General features: G+C 38.8%; 1 protein-coding gene across 1 annotated transcript; it reads left to right on the top strand.

The window, feature by feature from the left end:
* The first annotated feature begins 4,394 nt into the window (after positions 1 to 4,394).
* LOC127986685 (fibroblast growth factor 10-like) lies at positions 4,395 to 18,979 on the top strand. Its single transcript, XM_052589019.1, has 3 exons — positions 4,395 to 5,439; positions 16,600 to 16,703; positions 18,057 to 18,979. The coding sequence occupies exons 1-3, from the start codon at positions 5,133 to 5,135 to the stop codon at positions 18,249 to 18,251; spliced, it is 606 nt and encodes a 201-aa protein (XP_052444979.1). The 5' UTR covers positions 4,395 to 5,132; the 3' UTR covers positions 18,252 to 18,979.
* The last annotated feature ends 430 nt before the right edge of the window (positions 18,980 to 19,409 follow it).

Raw genomic sequence — 19,409 nt, 5'->3', positions numbered from 1 at the left:
TTTATTTTTCCACTTTTCCATATTTTTTATGTAATTTCTATCTATTATAATAAAAATAATAAATATTAATACAATAATTAGTTTTATTGTTTGTAATATTTGGAATATGGAAAAAGTTTAAATATTATTTCTTTAATAGAAATACAAATAAATATATTTATTCTATATATTGTTACAATGTAAATTTGGTTTATATATTTATTAGTATTATTCATTGGCTTTTTTAAGGACTGATTTTGTGTGTGTGTGTGTGTGTGTGTGTGTGTGTGTGCGTGTGTGTGTGTTTGGTTTAGTACAAGGGTAAGAACATATGTTAATGTGTCTGTAGTAATGCTCTGTAACCCGAGGCAGTCATTGATAAAGTGATCCTGCACACACTGACACCAGTTCAAGTGTGACATTCAACCTCCACCTTCTGCTCGGGGAGGGCAAAGGTACTTCTGGTGTCATCCCGTCAATTAGCCACTCGTGTCATTACTTGGCTCTACTTTTTGTGACCCCTGGATGACTGTGGATTGCTCACCCTCTTCCAACAACTCCTAACAGTACTTCAGAAATATCGGTTATACGTTACTTATACATGCTAGAAGCAAAACCCCATTAGCAAGACTTTAAAAATAAGATAAAGAATCTAAATTCCCTTACACTCTCCGAGTTTATCATTTTCAGTGGGGTCTGACTAGAGGGAGATTACTTTATCCTAAAGTGCCTGGGAATATTTTCATTTGTAGTCTCCTCCTACTTAAATCCACCTGGGCCTCATTTCCTCACTTCCTCTCCATACACCTCATATCTTTCACTGAGAGTTAAAACACCTGATAAAATGCCCTACTGACACCTGAGGCCAACTGAAAAAATCATTTCTGAATGAAAAACCCCTGAGGGGCTTCATGAGAGTATACAGATACAACACATTACTTCAACAAAGATTATCATTTCAGTAAATATCTGTATACACTATCTGCAATATGTACAACATTTATTTGAAATAAGATGTTTTGTATGACCCTACTCGAACAAAAACCTTGCCCTATTTTTCTTTCCTACTCATTAACTTTTTTTCCTCATCGTAGCATTGCCTTAAATATTGCATTGTCCAGAGCTGAGGACCTTACACACCTGAGTTGTCGCTAGAGCGATTCAGATAGATTGTGCTATCATTTATTCATCCCACTTCGCTTTCCCTGAAACGAAAACTAATCTAACCAATGCATTATTTACCATTAGTGAACACATACCTAATGCAAATTTCAACACCAGGCAACTGGAGTCTTTGTCTTGGAGGTACTGATCACTTAATGCTATTGAATGAGCTTGGGGATTGTGGCAGGTCACAGGTTCAAATGCTCAGAGGTCAATGTCACACACATATGAGTACAATGACAACTAAGGGTCTTGATCCTAGTGTTAAAGACCTTGCAGAAACTTTAACACTAACTGACCTGGTTGGAAATGATACAGATTTTCAGATTCACTGAAATGTAAAATCAAATGCATTAATAAAATCACAACTTTAGTCAAATTTGAAGTTGTTGCACATTCAGTAGCATATAGCATGCAACAGAAATCTTCGTTTGGTTTTAAAAGTGGGAAACTTTAACTCTAGTTAGAAAATTAGGGCAAATTACTCTCACATTGAAGGCTGTCAGAGGTGTTAAACATTTCCCATTGTGGTGGCGTCACTTGTAGCAGATGTGAATTACACCAACTTTTTGTAGTGCATACTATTTGAAAGCAAGATACCGTATTGCCTTATTGGTAGCAAGCTTAGGGGCCCAATGTCATTCCTGCATAGAAATGCAAGAACGGTATTGGAGTTTCCTCTTAAATATTGTGGTTGGCTTGTAAATTAATCATTAAGAAAATCTTGGATTAAATGAGAGTAAGATAAATGTAGGCTTTGAAACTGGCCAGTGTATTTACCCATATTTAGCTTTCAACATAGAACTTAGGAACAAACAACCCTTTGGAAGTTCTCTGCCTGAAACCCTCTCTTTTAGCTTGCACAGTAACACACCTGAGAGAGAGCGAGAGCCCATGCAAAGGTCCTCGCTGCATGAAAGGTAGAATTTCACCCCTTTGAAGTAACAGAGAAGGATTCAGGCCCCTCATTAGCCAGATAGAATCTACACTCAGACATGTAAGTTAGCGATTCAAATCTGTTGGGACAGATTGAATTCCGTTAAATAGTGCTGTTTTTTTAGTTTTCTCAGGCTCTCTTGGCTATCTCTTATGGGGCAGCAAACAATGAGAAACACTGCAGGACATTCAGTGGCAGAGGCTGGCTGGGAAAAATCATCTGGCTGTCTCATATTCGCTGCTTTCACAAATCCCCCCATAGATAGGTTATCTCTGTGAATGGCATTCTGTAGCCCCAGAGTCTTTGCTTTAATATGATAATGATTATTTGAGATGACAAAAAAGGAAAACTTGGTCAGCAGATTTTTACTGACATTTATTTTTCAAAATCAACATATAATCTATGATTCAAATGAGTGGGATAACCAACCCTGCACTAAAGCAGACAACGTTATTTGGTGTATTAGATTTATTATATATATATATATATATATATATATATATATATATATATATATATATATATATATATATATATATATATATATATATATATAATATTAAGGTTATGATATAATAATATTATGATAATAATTTTGAGATATATTTCACAGACATGAATTAGTTTTAACAGGTTAATTAGCAAATATTAGAACATACTTTTATCAAAAACGTTTGTACAAAAGTATAAAACATACTTTATTACAAAAGTACTTTTATCATCTAGCACCTGTTCCAGGGTGGTCCGGCATTCACTAGAAACCAGAAGAACATTGAGTTCCTCTTTAAAAATCAATTACGTGTGTTGTAATAATCAGAGTTCCCAGAGATCCCATTCTCCTGATTGGATCCTTGTCCCTAGTGTTGGCAGGAAATGTCTGACAAAGGAAGTGTGTGATAAGACCAAGGTGTTTGCAGGGAGACGTGAGATTAAGTGCTGAACTAACACTTCTGAGGACCGCGGACACCGGGTTAGACCGGCACTGGGGTAGATAGAGCTCATGAGGGTTATGGGGAGTGGAAAAACACCTTAGATTGAAAACCGCCATTCATCTTCAGACATGAGCTTTTGAGAGGATTAGTCTAGGGTTTCGGGTGTTCTCCTGTTGTTTAAGTTTGTCTCACTAGAGGGAACCAGTGCCAGCGAAGTTGTGTTTTAACCCCAGACACAGCATCCCACATCTTTGCAATGATGAAAATGTTAGAAATAGTACTTTGAACGTTGTGCTATAGAATATAATAACAGTGATTTGCCAAGCAATGTTTTGTGCCAAAACAATTGTGAGATACTAAGTAAACTATAAATGAAATGGGCAAAAGAGCAATTGTTTCAATTGAGCACATTGGAAATGTTTGTTAACAAAGCTTTTAAGACATTTCCTACAAATTATATTAACAGAAAATAATATTGTTTTATGAATGCATTCAAATGCCTTGGGCACAGGTTTATTTGCACTAACACATGTTTCTTTTCCCTCTTCTTTTGTAGCCCTTCCCCCCACCCATAATGAGTAAACGTCTCCCCTGGTTAGTGTTCGACTTCCTCGCTTCTTCGCGACTCCAACAGCTCTTTTGACATAGGGTAAGTCTGTCATGAAATGGTTACGCAAGATCACCTGAGAATTTCAATAAATAAATGTTTTCCTTTAAGACACCCCCTCACATAATTCCAGAAATGTGCTTCTCACACCTTGTTTAAAGTATTAACTGTCTTGGCTCTCGGCTGCACTACAGGTTGGAATTCAGGACTGAAGATGTGCCCAAATATGATATGAATGATATTTACTTGGCAGATGTTGAATTTGGCTCGATTTTTCCACTGAAAAACAGAGAGGGATGTCAAACAAGAGGAGAAAAGCGGAGATACGGATTCTGTTGGATAATATGAAGAGGAAATTAAACAACACACAAACCAGTCTCGAGATCGAGATTGTTTTCAGGGTGAGCTCTATCCCACGACAGCACTGATGTCTCTTTTCGTTGTTGTAAATGCCCATTAAATGTAGTTTTATGGCTATAAGACTTAATTAGGCTGCTATAAACTGATTCCGAATGTGTATTGAAGGTACAAACAGTTCAGGTGCATCTGAGTCTTGTTATTCCTACTGTAAGACAGAAGACTGATGAGGACGGCGGTAAATGAGGGGAAAAGCGGCAATCAGATCCAGGTGTCCCTGATAAGGCTCACATGCCACTGGGGGGGGGGGGGGGGGGGGGTGAAGCAGTTAGCCGGAGGAGACCTGTACGGGTCGAAGCATGGGGCTCCCAGCCCAGATGGGAGGGAACAGGGTGGGAGGGGCAGTGAGAGAGAGGGAGACACTGAGAGTGGGTGAGGCAATTGGGAAAAACAGAGTGAGACAGATAGGAGAGGGGCGAGGAAAAATGCCCCTCGTTGCCTCTCATTCTGACGCACACATGCAAGCAAAACTTGCACACGCACACACGGATCTTCAAAGCCGACTGCTTTTCATAGTCTCCCTATTAGCTAAAGAGATTACATCTGGGGCCCTGAACCAAATAAATAAGGTGAGAGGAGTGTCAGAGCTCAGTCTGCTCCACCTCAGGATCCTCTCAGCACTTCAGTGGTGAGCAGAAAGGAAACCCACTTTTAATCAGAGGGACACTGAGAGAGCTGGACACAGCAGGGATTACAGGTTTTTTTTCCTACTGTGGATTCCCCTCATTTCATCGAGAACAGATTCGCTGGCCTGTTGCATTCGGGTCGTTTCGCCATTCTTCTCTAGAACATTTTCTTTGCCTCTTGCTGTCCTCGTTCCCCCCAGTCCAACAGAACAGGGGGTTCTTCAGTGGATTGTACGTGGGAGAGCAGGAGGAGGTGAAGCGGTTCCCTGAGGAGGTTTTTTGAGTTATGGATGTTGACACATTCCTTCTGGACACGAAGAGATCCGGATCCAGCCTGAGCAGCGCAAGCAGACACTACCGCCACGGACGCGTCACTGGGCTTCACCTCCTGGTATCACCCTTTCTCCCGGCCAGCTCTTCAGCATGTACCTTTCTGTGAGGCTCTTCCCAGTCTTCCGAGCTCCAGGACAATGTGCAAATGGAAAGTGACTAAGGGTGCCTCAGCCTGGTTCCGTCTGTCCTGCCTTTCCCTGCCGCTGCTGCTCCTGCTCCTGTGTTTAGCTCTGCCTGTGGCCTGCCATGACACCCACAGAGTCGTACGTGCCCCGAGGGGCACCAACTCCTCATTGTCTGCCGTGGTCGGGCGGCATGTGCGCAGCTACAACCACCTCACGGGGGACGTGCGCAAGAGGAAACTCTTCTCCTACCAGAAGTTCTTTCTCAGGATCGATAAGAATGGAGAAGTCAACGGCACCAAAAGCAAGGACGATCCGTACAGTGAGTAATGCCCTTTTCCCCTCTTTCCTTTCACATGCGGGTCCCATAGAAGAAACGGCACTGCTTATTTCCTGCCTCCTTTGATTTTGCAGTCAAACATCCAGCAGATAGTATAAACCTTACCTGATGTTGGTGAGCACGAGCTGCTGTGTGTGAAGTCGGGCTTTGAGGTAGTCAGCTCTAATGTTGGTCCTTAGGTTTCAGAGTGCAGATTTATTCATAGCAGGTTTCCTGAAACCAATTTGAAATTACTAGGGGAGCCTTTCTTTTCTGTAAAATGTGCAAATTGTAGGAAGTTACTTCTGAACATCACACAGTCCATCAGTTATTTTTATTACTGCTGTCATAACTCCCTAGTCGCTACAACAAATGGCTTACTTTTATATTTCATTAATTTCAGGCACATGACAGGTGGTTCTTTTTTCTGTTGAATGTGTTATCGTGTTCATTCATAAATAATCAGAAGAATTTTAACTTTACACTTTGTGGCATGTCCAGACACCCGGCAGGGAGCTCGAAGCACCTGGTCACCACACTCCCAAATTTCCTTCTGCACTTTTTCGTTAGTAGGTTGCACACACATTGCCGCTAATAAAAAAGGCTTTGACATATGTGTCCCATGTGCATGCTGCTCTGCTTTTTTAGACTATGGTGTGCTGGAACTTCGCAAGACATGGCTGTGGGTATTTCAATTAGCCAAACTGCCTCTTAAATGTGTTGCGCAGAAAGTCTCTTAATAAATCCAAGACCAGGCTTGAAGAGTTTTGGAAGGCTTTCAACTTCCTTCAAAGAGTTTGTCCAGAAAGCTGGACACTGTTAGGTCCAGTGTTTTAGACATTGAATTTTACATTTATATTTATTAATGCTCTAGCTTTTTTAAAATGCAATTTAAATAGAAAACAAGTATACATTTATATCTATCATGTCTGTTAAAAATGACAAAATCTACAAATCATATGCCATGTTTTTGTACTTTTCCGTATGCCAGTGAACTCTGTACATGTTAAAAGATTCCCACCACTCGCTTACCACATGTAAAAAAAAATGCACTGTCCTTGTTAGCTCCCACATTGACCCTTAGGAATGAAGCATACTGCTAATAATGTTCCGGGCAGATGCACTGAGTTACAGTGGGGATTCACTTCTCGTTTCAGTGCTGATATATCTGAAATGTCTGCAGGAGGCATAGCAATGGGGAAACACTTGTTGGTGAATGGATAATTTTTCTAAAACAGACTGGACATCTGCCATCCGTCCGCTTTCCCTGCTTTTTTTGCAGGCACTATAATTGAATTCGAAGGGCCTCTGGTGCCCACAAGGTAGCAGCAGTGTTCCCTGTGTCCCTTGCTTTAAAACAGCAGCACGGTGAAATGTTAGTGTGCTGCGTTTACAACAAGTGTGTTTGCTTGATTTATTCTGTAATCAGAGACCATTGTTGTTGCCGCAAATGCCCGTAAAAAGGGCAGAAATTAGTGGCTTGCTATGTTATGTATCATCATGTACTTGAAACATCAAAACATCCTCAAAAGATTTTACTCCAGTTGGAGCCACTGGCATCTTAAAAGGAACCAGTCCCTTTTGCGGTATAATATTTCTCTTGAGTTAACAAAAAGAATATTCCCATGAACAGCATGGCGTGTTATTGTATATAGACTGACGTCATGTCAACAATTATCTTTGTGTTTGAAGGCCCTGTGTTTGAATAGAGCTGAATTTTATCAAGAGGGAAAATATCCGAGCCATCAAACACAATTTTTATAAATATATTTTTAAATTCCACATTTATTGTTTATGCAAAGCACACTTTGCATTATATTGAAATTAACAGTCAGATTTACTTAAGGTCAGTAGTTTTTCTGTTTTGGATGAGTTACAGGATATACTTTTGGAAGGGCATAAAGTAGAAGAAATTACATTTTATTTTAATGAGACATTAATGTAGCCTATTTACCAGCAATGCACATATAAAATGTCATACCTTGATGCAAAATGTACATTTACACCCCCGTAAACACATGCAGTAAATCAAAAGCCCGTATTTTATGAGAGGGCCAATATTTGTTTTGCATATTTGATGTGGAAAAATATTTGCAGAGAGCCTAAGTATGATAGATTGTTACATTTCCCAGATTCAAACTCCCAGTCAGAGAGTCTCTTTGTCCATGTTTGAGTTCTCAAGTCGAGCCTTCTTTAGTTTTCAAGTCCACAAAAGACCTGTCTATGTGCTGCTTGAAATCCTATCCCACCCATATTGTTTGATTTCCTTTCAGAATCCATCAGCTCAGTATCACTTTTGTCACATTGTGTCTCCCCCAAGACATTTTTGGAAACGGCACCTCATGCTGGAACTCGGAGCTGTCCTCGGTGTATTGAGCGAGCCTAACAACAAGCTCACTGTGATCTAAAAGCTCTCGAACGGACCGGCCGGAGTTCAATCTTTCTTTTCCTGTTTCCTTGTTTGCCTTTTCATTCTTCTGCGCAATTGTTTTGTGTTTATCACATGGCGCTGATGAAAAAGTCAGTATCGTCACAAGCGCAAAACCTCTGCTGTTGGCATGGCCGGAGGAAATTGTTAATGAGGATCATTAGTCTTTGACAGCTTTGATTGAGGGGATTTGTCCGATCAGAGTTCAACTACTGGTTGAATCGTAAGGTCTAAAGTGCAGGGGTCTTTCCAATCATTGTGTCAGCTCTTGGGCAGCAGATCAAACAAGGGTCAGGCCAGCATTCATTATACGTCTCTCGCTCCATTTGGGGTCAGTTTAATCTAATAGGGCTCAATTAAGAATACAGATTATTGCTGGTCTAATGAGGTGTTTCCAGGCCAAACTCCATTAGCTTTGGTCAGAGTGGCACACTTTCTTCATCGGAGAATATAAATGACTCTGTTTATTTCAGGTGTTTAGTTTTTTTGTATGCATTAGGCTGAACCTTATCAATTATATAGCAAACAAACCCTTGCTTTTGTTTGCTGAATGAATGTTAATGTTCATTAACTTGTTTTTCCTTCTGTGTTCCATCAGCTTCTGTCGGTTTACCTTTTATAAAACTTTTGTTTTGCTATTTTAATGAGAAGGAAAGATGACCAAGCCTATCCTGTCAAGTGTTTCTCAGAAACTAGCATGGAAGGACACAGCTTGCTGGCCTGGTGTGACATTAAATCTTTCATCAGGAACAATAACAAGATCACTGCGAGCAGCTCTCGGCATGTCTGCTGAGGCAAAATGGAAAATAATCCACTAATTCTAGTTAGTATGCGTATGATTATGACAAAATCATGTCCCTTCTATTTGAAGATTATATTATTAATTTAACATTAAATTATTTACATGTATAAATATTATTATTATTATTTATATAGACAATTATGCAATATTTTATTTACAAATTGCATCTTGCAAGTTCTAACAACAAAAAAATGATATGGCCCACAATGCTTTTGACTCATTTTGGTGCCACCATGAACCGAAGTGAAGTATTCTCCCTCACTACTCACTGATAGGCCTATAGACGCATTAAACGCCTTTGTGGCATTCATGTGCATAGTAAACATGTCTGTGATTGGTCATTGTGCCCAACCACTGCAAAAAAGCATGTTGAAAACAAAACATTTTGAAACAGTGATTTATTGTGCAGCCTTACTAGTTAGTGATAATTTCCATATGATATCTGATCACCGATGAATAATCTGCATGACAGCATGTTCATCATAACATTGGTTTATTCAGTTGCCTCCTGCTTTACAGCTCAAATGTAAAATGACTCACTGGTGTGAATGAATTTAAATGACATGTTGCTGGCCCTGGCCACATGGATGGCACTCCTCAGAAGTGTTTGTGCTCATCCTCATAGACTTTCTCCTGTCAGATTCATAAATAATAAAGCAGCTTTTCACAAGACATTTTAAGGATCACTACAAGATACACGGCCCTCAAAAATGCAACATGCTGTTAGCTTTGACATGTTTACTTATAAGCTGTCCATTATTCTATTATGTTTGTTCAATCTACCTGTACAATAATTCAATTAAATTCATTCTGAAGAGTCACGTGATGCTGAAGACTGGAGTAATGGCTTCTGAAAATTTGGCTTTGCCATAACTAGAATAAATTACATTTTAAAATATGTTAAAATAGTTATTTATAATAGTGTTTATGATTTAAAAATGCAGCCTTAGTGAGGAGATAAGAAACTTCTTTCAAAAACATTATAACATCTTCCAGACACCGAACTTTTGAACGGTAATTTATGTTCTAAATATTTTATTAAAAATAGTGTCTCATTTATTTTAATAGCTAATATGTTTTAACACAGATGCTCACACTGATCTACAACTATTATGTATGAGTTATTGTGAAAGTTGTTTTTAGCACTTCATGCTTAAATAGTATGATTTTAAAAATGTGCGTGCCATAATTTGTATTTTATCATTTTAACATGTAAAATGAGGTAAAGGGCCATGTTTTAAAAACTGATATACCCACAACATGTGAATATTTTATAGTAGCAGCTCAACATCTTCATCTAGTTAATACATCCAGCTTTTCCCTTCTGAAAGTTCAACTTGGAGGAGTGAACGACCAGATGTATGCCTAACCTCTGACCCCATTACCTAAAGCAGAGCACCATTTGTGCCATGAGATGTTCTGGGGAGAAACAGCACTGTCTATTTTCTGCTGTGGTCTGTCTAATTGCCAACAGACAGTGACTAAAAGCACACTTGCCCACAAACCAGTGAGACGACAATTGTTTTGGAACTGTTTTCAGGAAACTATAAGCTTTTAGGTGATCATCGAGCAGTTTACGGAGTAAGAAGCCAGGTACAGGGAGTTTAGTTACGATAACTGTGATATCTACAAACGCATGTTTTTTAAGCCATTGAACAGCAAAGACTGGGGAAACGACTTTGCAAGGTCTTTCAGTGTCCTAGAAATCTGTTAAGTGTTTGATATGCTACAATTCTGGACAAAGAAGAGCATGGTGAAGCTTTCCTCAAACACATCTTCTCATAAGCTCCAAGGGGAATTCCTAAGCGATGTGTGCTCGAACAGATGGCGGCGGTTGGCGAATCAAAGCATTGAAGAGAGATGAGGACCAGTGTGCAGAGAGATGCATCTGGCCTGTCAAAGTGACAGGAAGTTTGAGTGGTCTTGCATTGGTTCCCATTAGGATTGGTGTTCTCTCTGACATTTAGGAGGAGGTTGGAAACTGTTTGCCACCACAGAAGGTTGTCTGGATGTTTGGGTATGTTATGTTATGTTATGTGTTTGGGATGATGCATGCATGGTTGGATGTGCGCAAAGTGTTTCAGTGGTTTCATTGCCCAGGCAATGCTAACACTGAGGAAATCTGTCTGTCATCAAAAATTAGCTGAGCACAAAATCTTCAGTCCTCTGACAGTGAGCAGGGTGGTTAACAAATGCCTGAACAGTTAGTCAAACAAAAACATGATACTCAACATGCTCTGATGGTCTGAAATAACATGACATATGTGAGGAGTTTAGGGATAATGATTCATCCACAAATTAAAATTCTGTCATCGTTTACCCTCATGTTGTTCCAAAAACTTTTTTTTTTTTCTGCTGTGAAACAAAATATGTGTTTATGTATGGTAAATCTCAAGACAGCCCATTATATAGGGGCTCTGAGTATGGAGCCTAGCAACTGGAAGAGAGAAAGAAGAATTGTAGCATACTCATTTTCTAACTTTCTCTTCTTTATGTGCTGTTTCAATGAGTCACATTTGAACAGATTTATAGCGGGAGAACAGCACTACTGTTTTCACTACTGTCCGAGGATGCATTACGTAATATGAAATAGAGCTGGTTCTTGTGTTTTAAGCTCAGACTAAAGACATGCACATTTGAACCATATGCCCCTGAGAACCGTAATGTTATCATGTATTTAAATACACATCATCCATAGGGCAAGTCTCTGGCCTTAAATCATGTGTCCCTTTTAGCTTTTTAAACACAATCATTTGTTTTTCTTTAGGCCAAGCACAGTACAAGACTGAATACTGCATGCACACATTTAAAGAGTTACTGTTTCTCGTGTGCACAGTTGAAGACTTTGTTACAATTGTAATACAAAAATGCAACATTTGACTTTTTCTTCCTACTCTCGCACCTCGTAGTGTGTGCTTGGTTTAGCAGGCTGGTCATTATGTTTTGGCAAAGGATGTGGATCTAGGCCCCTAAAGACAGATATTTAGAGGCAGATGTGCAAGGGAAGTTACTGTAAGATATCAGAAGATAAACTGGTGGATGTGAGGGAGAACAGATTGCATAACTCTCTTTACCAGTGAGTTTGCATCGTGCTCTATTAGCAGATTTCAGTAGGAAAATCAGTAAAGAAAGCCTGTTTATGAGGTGCTGAAAAAATGAACAAAATTGTTTTAAGAAAAATCATCATTCTTCACCAAGCTTTTAACACCGCTCTGAAAAAAGTATAGCTGTTATTCTGAGTCTGTCTACAGAGGCCACATATGCTTTCTGTAAACCATTTTGAAAGGCTAATTAAAAAAAAAAAAATCCTCATGGATTTTGTTTGTACATGATCAAGAGCATCGGGTTATCATCATCTGAACTGTTTTTGTAGCTTTAACATAAAAATGTTGCATTTCTCCATACAATCCGACAACAAACAATAAGCAAAGGGCTGCTTACAAACACTTTTAACAGTCCTTCTAGTCTGAGTTCTTCCAAAGTTGCTTTACACTGCAAAAAAAAAAAAAAAAAAAAAATCTTGTTTTTAAGAAAAATTTAGGAACATTCTTAAATCAAGAACATTTCCTTGAAAAACTATTTTTTCTGCAGTGTATCTCAGCAGAGCTAGAATGGGATAATGAGACTGGCCCCCCAGACCTGTCCACTGATCTCCCTGTGCCCAGGAGCCAGGGGCCCGTGGAGCCCAGATCAAAGGTCCAAGTCACTGTCATCAGAAGCCATTGACGGGTCAGCAGCAAAGATGCCTTTTAATGGGGACCCTTTTCCCTTTATGGTCCTGTAGGCAGGGGGTTCATTGAAAAGACGTGTGTGTCAGAGACGTGGCGGTCCGATGTTCCCAGGACAATTAAGTACCCTGGTGTAATATTTGACTTGACTTTTTCAGTCTTTGCACTGGTGTGGAAAGCTGACAAGCAGTTGAGGGTTCCCGAGTGCACGTAAGATTATTATTTTGACGTCTGGAAACGATCCAGTCGGAACGCTGTTAGGAAAAAGTACATCTGCCTGATAAAAATTGTTGTTTTCAAACACGTTTGAAGGGGATGGGGGTCTCTCACTCTCTCGCAGGCTTTGGTGGTGATGCAGGTTGCACGAGGCTGTGGGTTTTTTTTGTAATTACCACAAGATGCGATAACCTGAGTTCTGTCACCCTGCCAAAAAAGCATTGAACGCTATTAAGCGGGAAGGGGGGCGGCCACCTACAGAGCCTGGAGCAAGAGCCTAGTCTACTGAGGGAAGATCACGCCAGGCTATGATGGGGCACTCTGGACCACCGTTGGGCCATGGGCAGTGTAATGTCACAGACACATGGCCGCTCACAGGTAGGGTTTGGGTTGGGTGGGGATGGGCTTGTTAAAAAGCTAAGGCTTTTGAGTTTTAGTAATCCGAGCCCTAACGTGGAGTAAAACAAGAATACTTGGAGGATTAGGTTGCACTGCAAAAAAAAAGAAGAAAATTATCTCTCTTTTTTTTAAGAGAATGCCTTGGCTAGTGCTTTGAATAATGCACGCAGTGAAATCATGTTTGTCAGAATACCCCAGCGCCGAGATATAGATGTAACAAAACATTGGGTCTGCCAGGAAAACTGTTTAAAAGTAATCACGCTCTTATGAGTCAAGACTTAGCTGTCTGTAGAGCAGCCATCCTCAAACTGTGCTGTGTGAGAGATTTCAAGTGGCCAGGTGAGATTTTCTGGCTGATAATATAAAATAAATAATACATATATAAAATATAAAAAATAAGGCCTGTGAGTTGATTGACTGACATAAAATAATAAATAAAGAATAAAAAAATACATAGCTTGTAACTAATAACCATCAAGTAATAGTACGTAGTACGTAGTAGCAGAAGCCCTTCATTATTTGATTTTTTTTTTTAAATAAAGTTTATAATAAAAATACAAATAATATAAATAATAGATTAAAAAAAGCTGAATTCAAATAAAATATAAATATTAGATTTAAAGCTTCAATAAAAGTTAGAAATGTTGCCTTGGCAAATTGTATGCTGTTCACAACTGCAAGTAATTGTTTTCGTGTTATTGGGGTTTGTCTCAGACTTGAGGTGTTAGGTGTTCTGCAGTCACTGATTAAGTTTGAGAACCACTACTGTAGAGGTTTGTTGAGGTTTAACCCTTTCATGACTGCGCATACGCATTTTAATGAGCCAAATAAAACCGTAACAGACTTGTTGCACGCACAGCTGTTGTTCTTGGTAATGTCTTCAGAATGTTGATGTTGATGTAATATGTTCTTTAGAGCTTACTGCACTTCAGACACTGGGCTTAAAACAATTCTCTGAGTTTTTAGGTCAAATCTCACATTAAATAACTGGTATTTGGCAGAAATCTGAAATGAAAGAGGGGCCGATCTTAAATGTTTATGATGTGGAAGAAGAAAGCATGCAGAGAGACCTGTTGCTTAGATGCCTCCGAGATGTTTTGGTTTTGTAAATCCAGCCTTTTGTTGCAGACCTGCATTTCAGCTTCAATGCAGACAGGAGAAACACTCCTGGGACTCGTGAGGGAGTCATAAAAAAGAAAGAAAGACTCCAGCGTGTTTTGGTTTGACAGACCACATCAAATAGCCGAAAGTAAACAGGTGCTTTCTGCCAGACGATTCAGGCTTTATTTTGTCATAGCACGTTTTAAAGAGCAGCTACCAAATTTTCTGTAGACATGACTTGTAGTTTGCACATATGACATGATATCACTCGCATAGGAAAAGGTGCAACTGCATGATAAGTGTTTGGGATTTCTGGTCAAAATGTATATGCCCTTGTGCCATTTTGGGTAGCCGTTCCATTGCTTTTGTCCACTCTATTACTTTTTGATCATGGATTATTCCCCCTTAATCCTACCAAGTCTGTGATCCCATCTCTGAGCCCCCATCTTTTATTCTGTCACTCTTGCTCATGAACCTGAGGCAAGGGAAGACTAGGTCTCCTTACATCTTCTCTTGGTGATTGCAACCTGAGCCCATGTGGAGTAACTGCCTTCAGATCCACTAAATCCTCCTGTTGTAGCAGCGCTTGCGCTCCTGATCCACAGGTGTGGGTTTTATTCCTTTGCATCACAAAACTCTAACCATAACTCAGAACACAAAGCATAAAAAATGTGAATGTATATATTTTCTGTGATCAGAATTTAAGACCATACAAAAGCAACATGTGGGATATGTTACTGGACATTTTGTTTAGCTGTCATTAAGTCAATGTTAATAACTTAACCAGCATGACTTCCTAAATCAATCGGCATAACTGTGTTGCATCACTATGGAATTACATTTGGTTCAATAAAAATGAACCTAACTTTATAAAACTGAACGCAACTTTTTCAGAAACTATAAAAAATATGCCATTACAAAAGAAGAAAAACACAATGAAGATGAAAAAAATGAACTCCGTCGCACAAATTTAACAAGCTCTTCAAATTTCATTCTTTGTTGATGTGTTTCAAAGATTTGTTTTCACTTGTTGTGGATTCTGAATGCATTGCCACAGATTTTGCTTGTGCTTTGCAGTTTTTCGTTTGGTGTTTTGACACAAACCTCTCGTGGGGTTGAAGAAGGCTTGTGTTACGGAAGTAACCAATAACATCGATAAGTTTTTCATGTTACAGTGTGCTACAGTTTGTTGCAGGTTATTATTGTCATTCAGTAACACAAGCTTACTTCAAGCTGCCTTGAAGGACAAAAGCTCATCTTTACAGACTGAGACGATCAAAGGTAAAATATTATTTACATATTTAGTAATACAAATCACAGCGAGGGCTTTCCAATATGGGCGCCACTGAGTGGCATCTGTACTTCCCGGTCAGAGAGCACCTGTCCATCAAAAGCTCACTATCCAGTCAGAGTACATCACTGTTAACCCCGCCCCCATGAGAGGTTTGTGTCAAAAACACCAAACAAAAAACTGCGAACCATAAGCAAAATCTGTGTCAATGCATTCAGAATCCACGAAAACAAATCTTTGAAAAACTAACAAAGAATGAAGCATATTTGAAGAGCCTGTTAAATTTGTGTGACTGGGTTCATTATTTTTTATTTTCATTGCGTTTTTCTTCTTTTGTAATGGCATATTGTTGATAGTTTCTGAAAAAGTTATGTTCAGTTTTATTGAACCAAATGTAATTCCATACATCACCAGCTAGACCAGCACTTATCACCCTAAACTAGTGAGGAGGCTGATGCTGGTCTTTTCAGCAGATTTGTAAGCTGCTCACTTGCTTTAGAAGCTTGTTTTTTTACGGTTTTGATGTGTTGTTGAATAGTTGCAGATAAAAGCACTGAATTCACTTAAGCAGCGAGGTTAACTGAACTGCTCGTGTTCATCAAAGGCCAGAAGCTGCAGGCAAAAGCTCTTTTAACCCCATACACAAACAACATAGGATCATATAGCCCTGTTTGCTACTAGGACATGCTTTGGTCTGGGACTAATCCCATCTAAAGCGTGATGGCTTTATGGGTTTACATAATTGCCTTTTAAAAGGCAAAACAGTAATGGTTACCACAACTTGAATCACTAATGACTACAAACCTCTGCCAGCATGCCTTTCAGCTCTAAAAACTCCAACAAAGAGCAAAATATGACTTTTCATGTCATAAATGAGCACTTTTGAACATAAGTACTCCTGCATGGGAGGATGGAGAATTGACTGTAGCACTGGGGTTATGAGGTGGATTGTGGGTAAAGTTCAGGGAGTTCATTTCTATGATGCTTTTGCCTATATTTACATGTTTATTTGTTACCTGTTCTATAATTTCAGGCTTACATTTAATCTATGTCATTATGCAATTACATGTTTCATATGAAACCAGCAGTGCACACTGTTTAATGTAAAATAAGTATTTGCATAATTCCGAAAACTCTAAAACCTCCAATGTTTTAATGTGGACATTATGTAAATTATACGTTTACGTTTGTTTTCTAGGTACACTCGAAATCAAGTCTGTGGATGTGGGCATCGTTGCCATCAAGGGGATTCAAAGCAATTACTACCTTGCAATTAACAAGAAAGGGGTGGTCTACGGGGCGGTGAGCATCATTTTCTATTCATTTCTCTTTTAATTATAGTTAATGACTGGACTCCACAGCATATAATGATAACGTTTCGTGATCCCGTCCAAGCGAAGACGTCCTTCTTATCGGGAACTGTTAAACAACATTCAGAATTTCTAAACTATTTATAGAAATTCAGCTCTTCACAAGCTTCCAGAAAGATCCGTCAGCCCTTGGGTCCTTCTCAGAGGCTTTGATGTCAGAGAGCCTGCTCTATTTCTCATGTCTCGGGGCACTTAAAAAGCCCGGGGTTATTTTAAAGGACAGTTCCACTCCATTGCCTGTAAACAATCCCCCAGCAAAAGTCGGCTTGAGCAAAAGAGTTCTGTCATCTTTGAAAAAGTAAGCCGAGAAAGCCTTCTTCCTTACACTGTAGTCTCTTCTCCAAAACTGCTCCATGCATGTGTTCTCTTCCATTCACAATCCAGCCATACAATCCCCTGCTCGCTCTTTGTTCCGAGTTCTCTCCAGCCCCATCGCCTCTCATTCATCCGCTCTCATGAATGGCAAATGTTACCTGAAACAGGCAAAAATAGTGACGTACTTTTCCCAGAAGTGTATCAACAGAGTGGAAGGGGAAAGTCCTAAAATGCAATTGCATGTGCCTCTGTTGTCCTCTCAGAGAAATATCAATAAAGTTACATATGCTACAGTTTATATTATGAAAATACAAAGATTAGTTTTTGTGTGTGTATGTGTGAGTGTGTGTGTGTGATTTCAAAGAGTAAAATGTAGAATTAAAACCATCCTTATGATGATGCTATGAGTGAAGGGGGAAATAGTGGTGGAGACAGGTCATCTATGATATAAATTATTTCTAAAACCAAAATAAAAAACAGTTACAGATGTACAGATTGATCATTTTAATGTGTCAATATTATACAGAAATATTCATAACAATAGTTTGTATTTAAAATAATTAAAATGATACACAATATTATATTAATTGTATGAAAAAAAAATTCTGAAAGTCGTGGAAGCAGTTTTGTTCATGTTAATATGAGAGGACATTTAGTGGACACAGTTTATAACATAATAATTAATTCCATTCCAAAATAGATATGAATTAAAATTTAATATTTTTTTATATTAATATGTAAGGATTGATTCCTTTTAATGGGTCAACATTTTATATTATATTATAACTATATTCTGTACATTTAATAACACAACATTGTGGCATAATATTATATCCATTTCATGAAATACTTTTTTTTACTATAATACTGATTTGGTTTGCATTCATTACTTTTTAAATAAATCAACAAACTGCACTGCATGACCAAATATGATATCTCAAACTGACTCAGGTATGTCTTCTTCTTTCAGAAAGATTTTGGTGTTGACTGCAAGCTGATAGAGAGGATAGAGGAGAACAGGTACAACACCTATGCCTCGGCAGAGTGGAGGAACCGGAAGAAGCCCATGTTCGTGGGCCTGATGGCCAACGGGAAGCCGATGAGAGCCAAGAAGACCCGGAGAAAAAACACAGCCACACACTTTCTTCCCATTCCTATTGTGTAGCTACAACCCCACCAAAAGGGAACATTTAACTGCACTGAGGAAAGACTTTGAATTTTTGGACAGTTTGGAGAAGGCACTATGTAAAGGAACTAAGAGAACTTCTTTTCACTGAGTCCGATTGTTGTCACATATTTGTTTTTAAGTTATTGGCACCAGGGAAAATATGGGACTTTTTTTTAAGCCAAACCCTTTTCTAGCAAAGGAAAGGTTGGACCAAAATCTACAGAGAGGAATCGGACATTGCAGTCTCCCAGAATGAACTGAAGAGACCTTTCACAGAGTGTATTGCTTGTGTGGATTTGTGTGCGTGACCTTTGGATGCAGTTATTTATGCTGTACTAACTCATACGAAACACTCTAACAGACTCTCAAACTCTGCGACTCAGTGGACTGAAAGTTATGCTTACCGGAAGCACTTGCTCAAGGTGCAAGGCTGAGAGGCAGAGACGGAGACCCCGCATCTTTCATCCGAATTTAGTCAAGCTAGCACCATAGCGTAAAGAACTCTAACATTATTAACATGCAAAAGCCACTGTATTTGATATCTTCATTCTTTACCTGACTGCTTTGGAATAAATTATTTATTTTATGTAATATTTAAAGAAAAACAGACCAAAAAAAAAAAAAAAAAAACTTTGAATGGACATTTTTTTTTATCATGTATGCTCTTCTTTTAAAAAGCTATTCTATCGGTTACACATGAATAAATAAATATATTTCTCCTTACCTTGCAGAAGTTGTGTCTGTGATGCTGAGAAAAGCTCATTTTCTTCTTTTATTCACTTCCAAGCGGTTAAAAACATCTGTAAAACAAATGATCTTGCTGTACTTATAAAGGGAAGGGGTGATAAGGTTAATTCATTTTCTGTACCTTCAAAAACGACCAGCTTTAGTGATTTTCTCAGTCACTGTTTACATGATAAAATACCATAATTGAAACCACACACTATAACTATGAGCTCATCTCTAAAATCATTCAGGAAGGTCTTCAGTCACTGCCACACATATTGTCCTTGTATCAGTCGTGGAAGGAACTCTGTGCTTTGAGATTCTTTTAAAGCTGAGTTCATCTGTGCCCCAAAAAGTCTGGTACTCTGAATTGAAAACATTCATTTTTGTTTATATTTCAGCTGTTATCAAAACCCACATATAAATCTA

Source organism: Carassius gibelio, chromosome B21 (genome assembly GCF_023724105.1).
Source record: "Carassius gibelio isolate Cgi1373 ecotype wild population from Czech Republic chromosome B21, carGib1.2-hapl.c, whole genome shotgun sequence".
Classification (NCBI taxonomy): Eukaryota; Metazoa; Chordata; class Actinopteri; order Cypriniformes; family Cyprinidae; genus Carassius; species Carassius gibelio.
This window is presented reverse-complemented; position numbering and strand designations above follow the sequence as displayed.

Excerpts from the sequence above, each read along its gene's own strand:
- LOC127986685 (XM_052589019.1), top strand. The coding sequence starts at position 5,133 with ATGTGCAAATGGAAAGTGACTAAGGGTGCCTCAGCCTGGTTCCGTCTG. Across the intron at positions 5,440-16,599 it reads AAGCAAGGACGATCCGTACA|GTACACTCGAAATCAAGTCT; the intron begins GTGAGTAATGCC and ends TTTGTTTTCTAG. Across the intron at positions 16,704-18,056 it reads AAGGGGTGGTCTACGGGGCG|AAAGATTTTGGTGTTGACTG; the intron begins GTGAGCATCATT and ends TTCTTCTTTCAG.